This window comes from Gymnoscopelus microlampas (assembly GCF_963454915.1).
Source record: "Gymnoscopelus microlampas genome assembly, chromosome: 18".
Taxonomy (NCBI): domain Eukaryota; kingdom Metazoa; phylum Chordata; class Actinopteri; order Myctophiformes; family Myctophidae; genus Gymnoscopelus; species Gymnoscopelus microlampas.
The window spans coordinates 13,673,132-13,681,490 of record NC_139955.1 but is presented as its reverse complement, the minus strand read 5'-3'; the positions used below and the strand labels follow the sequence as shown (position 1 = coordinate 13,681,490).

At 43.4% G+C, this 8,359-nt stretch overlaps 1 protein-coding gene across 1 annotated transcript; it reads right to left on the bottom strand.

Annotated features, from left to right (window-relative positions):
* Nucleotides 1–646: 646 nt before the first annotated feature.
* On the bottom strand, nt 647–7,803 carry mchr2b (melanin concentrating hormone receptor 2b). Its single transcript, XM_084041195.1, has 2 exons — nt 7,248–7,803; nt 647–1,666 (listed from the first exon to the last, which is right to left on the bottom strand). The coding sequence occupies exons 1-2, from the start codon at nt 7,649–7,651 to the stop codon at nt 1,006–1,008; spliced, it is 1,065 nt and encodes a 354-aa protein (XP_083897321.1). The 5' UTR covers nt 7,652–7,803; the 3' UTR covers nt 647–1,005.
* Between the last annotated feature and the right edge of the window lie 556 nt (nt 7,804–8,359).

Genomic DNA, 8,359 nt, shown 5'->3' with positions numbered 1-8,359 from the left:
TTGTGAACTAGCCACATCAATAAAGGTCTTTTAACTTTTTTTTTTTGCATTTTTCCTTTGTTGCAATATATATATCACTTTTACTACTAAACTTACTAATTACTAATCATCATTGTGCTGACATAAGTTATCTTCAAAACCTAACACATAAAATACCCTTTTCCTGTACACTGTCACATTCACTTATGCAACATTTTCTCTTGTTCATTGTACACGTAAAGCATTCAATTTCCTTCACACTCTCCTCAGTCCTATTGTTTGTGGTAGCTGAAAATAGCTTCCTGTACTATGAAAGAACTCCTTGTAACTCCTTCACAGACGAACTCTCCTGAGCTCTTCTTGAACACCTCGACATGGATGTTTGTGATGGGGAAAAATAAACAACGATGAACCCAATACAGGCAAAACCACTTATGTAACGGTGCCATCTTTTCTCAGATGACAACCACTGATACCGACTGAATCAATAAATACCAATAACTTTACATTTTCATTCTGCCGCTGGGTGATGTGTAGGGGTCATTAGGTTGACACCTAGTTAGTTTATTTCAGTTTATTCCAGCACAGAAAGTGTTGATGCTTCCACTCGGTCACAAGAGCAATTTCTGCTGGCAGAAAGTTCTTGTACAGCTAGTGTGTCTACCCAGTCACGGGGTTGCTCATACCCACCCACCATCTATGACCACCATTCATGATGGGGATAGAGGCAATAAAAACAGTTAAGCATTGGGGAAAATAAATAGTGGGAGTGAGAGAGAAAGTGTGTGAGAAAGTGAGACAGTTGTGCATGTATATGTGTGTTTTTGCTTAACCACTTTCAACCTGGCATCCCTATTTTGGGCATGTCATTATAGGCAAAGAATTTTTCCAAAGTGTTCTAACGGTTTCAAAAAAGATTTTCTTTTTTTTTAAAATAATAATAGAAAAGCGAAAATAGCCAATCTACAAGTGGTTAAGCTTTTGAACAGCAGCATCTCATGTATACCAAATTACAGAAAGTCCCATTCAGATGACAGTAGAGCGATAGCCGGGGTCCGGTGTGGCCATGCAACTAGAGCCGTCGGTTTTGACCATGGTGCTCTTGGTGGTCGAAGTCTGGGAGCCTAGTGCCCAAGTACCCCGGGCGCTCCTGTGGCAGAGACGCTCGCGGTAATTCTGAGCGAAGCAGAGCAGCATGAGCGGGTTGATGCAGCTGTGAGAGTAGCTGAGGACAATGCTGACATTGTAGACGTAGACGAAGGCGCTCGTCGGCCTGTTGTTGCTCAGGTTGACCACTTGGATCACGTGGTAGGGAGACCAGCACAGCAGGAACAGGCCGATGACCATCAGGACCGTCTTGGTGGCTCTCTTGGCCCAGACGGTCTGCTTGCGCTTGACGCGGCGCATGGAGCTGAACACGTGGTAGAGTGTGAGCGAGTAGAAGGTGCTGATGATGAAGAGCGGAATGATGAAGCCCAGGATGGACTGGTACAGCGTGTACCAGTACATGTCCCCGGGGCCATCCAGATACATCATGCACATCTCCATCTTTCGGGTTTTAACCACCTGTGCGTACATCATGACGGGCACGCTGAGGAGGAAGCTTCCCAGCCACACCAGCAAGTTGATGACAATGGTCCACTGGATGGTTCGCCTTTCCGAGGTGGGGTGGACGATGGCGATGTACCTAGAGGGAGGAATTTAGCCACAGGGACACTCGTTAGAGAGGGATCACAGTGTGCAACAGAGATTCGCTCTAGATAAGAGCGTCTTGTAGATGCCTGTAAATAAAGGCTTTGTTGGAAGAGCACAGAGTTCTCTTTAAGAGATGATTGTCCTCCTTGACAAGCTGCGAGAATTGAATCAGGTGCGGTGACACGACAGAGCCAAGAAAAGGCTTCATTATTTCCCTCCATACCCAGAAAACATATTACGCGTTTCTTCTCTTTATTTGGGGAATCACGTAGACTGTATAGGCCATTTTTGATTGATTGACTGATCGATTGATTGATCTTTATTGACGAAATGCACGAAACATATATTTGTACACATACTGTATGTATGTCAATAGGATAAAACACATTAATGTTGATAACTTATTTCCATTGTGGAAAGCTGTGTGTGTGTGTGTGTGTGTGTGTGTGTGTGTGTGTGTGTGTGTGTGTGTGTGTGTGTAAACTAAGTGTCATTGTTAACACACGGACTGACGTGTTGGCACTTGGCACACAGACTGACAGGTTGGCATACAGACTGACATGTTGGCACACGGTCTGATAATAAAATGCCTAAATAAAAGCGTTCCTGTAGTTAATTTTCATTTGGCCTTCCTTTTTAGCGCCTGCTGTACTGGTTCTACAGCTGTATGTCAAACATCGGCTGCTCCAATCCAACTAGTAGAGAGCCGCCGGCGCTTTCTACTATGTCTGCACACATCACGTCCCTTAACCTCAACATATAGTAGTAAGCCTTGCCGAGCCCTGAGGCCCACAGGGCAGGAGCCTATCTCCTGTTTCCTTAGCATAAGGCAGCTTGATGTACAAGTACACCCCCTGGACATGACGCTAGTATGTTGCAGGGACTTACCCCAGTCCAACCCTTGAACACAGTAGGCTCTTGACTTATTTCAAAGAAACATGAGTTCGGTGTTTCCATAACAGTAGAACACATTATGTTATCGCAAATGTGGGACTGACAACAATATCTGCACGAGATCAGAACAAGCAACGGTACAGTTATGTCACATGTGATGCAGCCTTGAGCGAGATAAGCCTGTTATCTATTTCCTTCATGAGTAAAAAAACGTTCTACTGTAGTCAATCTCTCTGAGTCCTCCATTACATCAGGGCCAACAATGTTCACCTGTGCAAACACTTTCTCATTGGAATCCCATACTTTAGTTATTTGAAGTATGCGAAATCCTCGCACCTCCAGTATAGATCTTATTTTAGTTGTGTAGGAAGAGTACTGTAAATATTCAGAAGGTGAAATGCTTCACCCTCCACTAGAGTGACATCACTTTTACTAATGTTCCATCGCTGCTGGATCTTTGTCAGAGGAATGCATCGAAACTTCAACATTATTGTCAAATCACTTACTTTTCAAGTGTAAAAGAGTGAGTGGGTGAAAATGCTTTTCTCCATACAAACTACCCACAAATTGCAGTTATATTAAACATAAACAGAAAGAAGATAAGACCAACAATATCAAATATATCTACATAAGATGATGTGTGCTAAATAATAATGATAATGAATGATAAAATATCTCGAAAGTATATTCTCAGTTATATACTGTATACATAAAGTGATCGTGCCAGTGTAACGCCAATAGGTGTATTCAGTCATTATAAACATAAAGTGATTATGCCTGCCAGTGTGACAGTCTTTGTCGCCAAGACTGCCATGGCAACAGGGCTGAGTAATGAAGTCAGTAAGGGCTATAACGAACAACCCAGAAACACAAAAGCAGACATGATGGAGTGCCAAGTCACGTTTGCCCGACTGCTTGTTCACACAGTAAAATCATCAGTGGTAATTAAGGCTAAATTAGGCAAATCAGAGTTTTCTCTTTTGAATGGCTTGTTCCTGATCATGCTCCCTGAGCCAACAAGTAAAGGGAACATTACTACAACTTCTTTGTTTGTATTCACACCAAGTGTCGCCATGGAACCAATTAGATATTTCCAGTTATAATATAACTGGATATGCAACATAATCACTGTGTGCGTGTGTGTGTGCGTGCGTGTGCATCTGGCTTAGCTGTTTGTCTCAAAACAAAAACAAATTCTGGACAACCTGATACATCATGACTGAAAGCAGAGAACAGATCAATCCATTATCAATTTGATTACTAATAGAACATGGAGTTGTCAAATGAATAGGTGTTTAGATGTACTAGATTGCTGGTTAATCCACCAATCTCTCGTGACATGTGAAGCTCAACTAGTCCTGATACAAAAATATGATTATGCTGTATGATGTTGTGTGGCTGAGTCCTGTATTTTATTAAGGAAGATATTGCACTGACATTATAGATTATCTCTGCATATGGGCTCTGCATAAGGGCAATGCTTGCAAATGTAACCAGGTTAAAAACTGAAATCTTGTTATAGCCAGCAGTGTGCTGGATGTAGCTATTTTTCAACATTTTAAATTAAATGTGTGTGTGTGTGTGTGTGTGTGTGTGTGTGTGTGTGTGTGTGTGTGTGTGTGTGTGTGTGTGTGTGTGTGTGTGTGTGTGTGTGTGTGTGTGTGTGTGTGTGTGTGTGTGTGTGTGTGTGTGTGTGCGCGTGTGTGTGTGCGTGCGCGCACTGTGTTTGTAAGTGCGGGCTAGTCATGATTGTCTAGAATGGCACACTGTATTTGAGGCCTAATAGCCTAATGTATTTTTTTAATTATTAGTATCATGTTTGTGAGCTTTGCCGATCCCAAGAGCCAGTGGTCTTTCTGCCTTTACCCAAAGTTCTTTACAATGTGTATTACATTCACCATGCAAGTCACCAATCTGCTCATGACTAGCCTGGTAAACCCTCCCTCCGGAAATGAGATTTCCGGAGGGAGGGTTTACCAGGCTAGCTCATGACACCACTGGCATCAGAATTGGGGGTGCAGAGATCATATTTAGAGACTTTATTGCCCAATATATCCACTGCTGTTTACACAATGTTTGTGAAACGTTATTGTCCAATTTTATACCAAGACCAAGTCGACTGTCATCTGACTGTGAAAAACTGTGATCCCATAAACAAAAAGCCCCTCACATGCACACGCACACGCACACGCACACGCACACGCACACGCACACGCACACACACACACACACACACACACACACACACACACACACACACACACACACGAGAAATACCACATCACGGTTGTATAACTCAGCCAACCAGCTGCCATTTACAACGTGTCTGTCTAGACTCATATAGTATATGGTGAATTAAGACTTTGAAGGACTTTCATGATTTATGTTGTTTATGTTTTATATTTAAGGTTTTATGAGGTCACAATGACCTTGATCTAATTCGAATCAGTTCAGTTTGTGCCAAATGTCATGACATTTCCTCAAGGCATTATCACGGTTAGGGTGTTGGGTTAAGGTTGGGAGTGAGACGGACGTACAAACAACCTGGAAACATAATGCCCATGCAGCTGTTGCAAAATAGTATATATTTCCCATTGGCCCTCTCTTGCTTATTTCATATTTTTCTAAATTAGATTTTGGAACTTTGGTAAAAACTCATTTAGTGTATATCCTTTGTCCATATTAGGCATACTGTACCTCTTGTCTTCACAATTTTCTCTCATAATTAACTATTTGGTAGCCTGGTAAACCACCCAGGTTGCAGAAATTGAATTCCGCGACCGGGGTGGTTTACCAGCAGTGGTGTTTTGGTCGCTACACGGCACACCTCAGGACAACGGCGTTCCACTGGAAATGTTTCACGCCCACGTGCAAAGTATGGCCAAGTACTCAAATGGCTACTTTTCATAACAGGTTTCCCGACGCGCGTGTGCATGTGACGTCATTAAAATACCATTCCCCTGAAAAGAAAATCACCATTACACCACTGTTTACCAGGCTAACTATTTGGCTTGGCAGTGGTGTGTTCTAGGTTTTTTCAGAGGGCATAGGATAATCATTCCCTGCGTGTGGTCGTGGTTACGCTTGCGCGTGGTCAATGGATGAAATGGTTAGGGCTACGCTTTCTTTAAAAAAAGTTCTGCACGTCATACAATGTATAGCGTAACATGGCAGAACACATCACTGGTCACAGTCAATGCCAAATAATGCAATATGCTATGCTATCTATAGTGCATTGAAATGTGCATATAGACCAATTACTTGTTTACCAACATTGAGACTGGACGGCGACACACAGGTCATTGTTTCATGCAATCAATTCCCAACATATTGTTTCGGGGTGCGCTGGTTTCAGTACATTTAACCTCCTCTTGTGTGTAGGCTAGTGAGGCGCGTCCTGGCGAGACATGACAGAATGGGTTTCATTTGGTGCCGGCCTGCGTGCGCATGCTGGTTCTTATCAGTGTGACGTCGTCTGTTAAGGGGTCTATAGGCTAGCCTAATAGGACATACTGTACTCAACTACCACGGCTGAAAGTGAGGGTGTTTGCATTGGTAGACAGATGGAGACATTCGGATGGAGTTCACAAGAGAAAAAAGAGGAAGAGTTTGGGGAGGAGGGGGGGGGGGGGGGGGGGGGGGGGGGTTAGGTTAAGACTTTGGCCCCTGTCAAAGTCTTAACCTAGGCCCCCCCCCCCCCCCCATCCCCGAACTCTTCCTCTTTTTTTTCCATACCAGTAACCTGTAAGCTGATTGTATGACGTTCTGTATAGTAGTGTGTATATATTCTGTCTGTCTCTTATCCACAAGTTTCCTATAGGGCGTTGTGGGCATCACTTCCTGTCAATTTGATCCAATCAAATCCAATGAAATCCTATCCAATCAAATCGACAGGAAGTGATGCCCACAACCCCTAGGAAACTTGTGGATATGTCATCATGATTTGTGTGCGTGGGGATCTCATTTTAAACAAGCTTAGTGCTTTATGAGCCTTCCAGTTTAGTAGACCTTGTATTGTGAATTTCTACTTCCATGTACTGTTGTTCTCATGTCTTACTAAATAAAGTACATCAATCAATCAATTTGATGGAACTTTACATGGGCAACTGAAAAAGGGTTTATTTTAGTTTGGGGATAGCATTTGGTGTTTCATTTGTACATATACATCTCATGTTCCACCAGTTATTGCGAGAAAGCATCATAATAAGGCAATCTGGGAACACATTCGGTTATAAAAAAATGTTTAAAGGACCTGTCTTTCTTGAGACATGACTGAAGTAACCTGGGAACTGGGCCCTTTTTCTGAGTTCTGGAAACTTGTGAGAACGGGTCCTGTTTCTACTATTTGGTCCTGTTCTGGGGGAGAACTGGGCCCTATTTGGTCCTAATTTGGGGGAGAACTGGGCACTATTTGGTCCTGTTTTGGGGGAGAACGGGGCACTATTTGGTCCTGTTTTTTTTGGGGGGGGCTGGGCTCTATTCAGGGAGATATGGACTATATGAACAATTAGATCTCCACAAATAAATGCGGATAAAGTAACATCTACTCTTACAAAGTGATACAATTACACCATGAACTGAGAACAAAACTTTTATAAAGTTTTGCTAAGGGCTTGTTGCACACCGACCTGGCTGTAAAAGACATAAAATGCACAAGAAGATGTTTTTTTTTAACTTACCTGTCAATGCACAGAACCGTAACAATCCCCACCGTGGTAAACTGGTTGCTCACATCCACCACAACCACCGCTTTACACATAAAGTTACCAAACACCCACTGTCTGTCTCTGACCAGCTGGTGGATGTTGAAGGGCATCACCAGCAAGAAAAGCATATCGGCGATCGCCAAGTTCAGCACGTAAATATCCGACACCATCTTCTTCTTGCATGTCGCCACCGCGTAGATGACCAGTCCATTGGCGACGACTCCAACCGAGCAAATAATGGCATAAATCGATGGAAATATGTGCATAAAAGTGGCCACATCGATATGATTGAAAGTGGAACCAGTTGCGTTGGAACATGACGAGTTTGTTGAGTTATTATCTGTTTGATCACTGCAGAATATGTCCGTATCGTTCATCTTCAGACCTTCCAATATAGTCTCTCTCCTCCTGCGTAATTAATGCCGCACAGGCAAGAATTAGCGCGTCCAGGACCAGGCGCTGTCAGCCAGTCTCGTCTCCAAACTTCTGGAGCTCAGTGATCTTCTCTCCCCAAGGCTGTTTTCTGGAGTCTTCTATCACGTGGAATGCTTAGACTGGTCAGTGGAAACACGGAGAGAGAGAGAGACAGAGACGGCTATAGAACACGGGACAGGAGGACGCACAAGTACAAGGATGGCTGCTTTTATCTAGGGATGCAAAACAGAACTGCGCGTAACCGTGCGCTCCAGCTGTGCGCCTTTCGATGGTACCCGGAAGACTCGCCCCAAAACACGGTCGCCCCCATTTGTTTTCGCGAACCGCTCGCCCCCAGCGGTTCTTGTATTCTTGTATTTTGTTTTACTGAGGATAAGGTTAGAAATACGTTTAGGGTTCGGCATAGTTTTACTGAGGTTACGTTTAGGAATACCAGGTGGCGACCGTTCAGAACTCGCCGGATTTGCCCCGGTTTTTGTTTTGGGGCGAGCGTTTTGATATTCCTTCAATGACTGTAGTAGCCTACAACTGTCGGCTCAGTGAACACATGCTATAAATCCAATATAGTTCCCTACTCCTTCCCTCCCTTCACTTTCTATTAACATGACGAAATCAAGCAGAGTATAAAGCTTCATGTGTATTATTAGGAC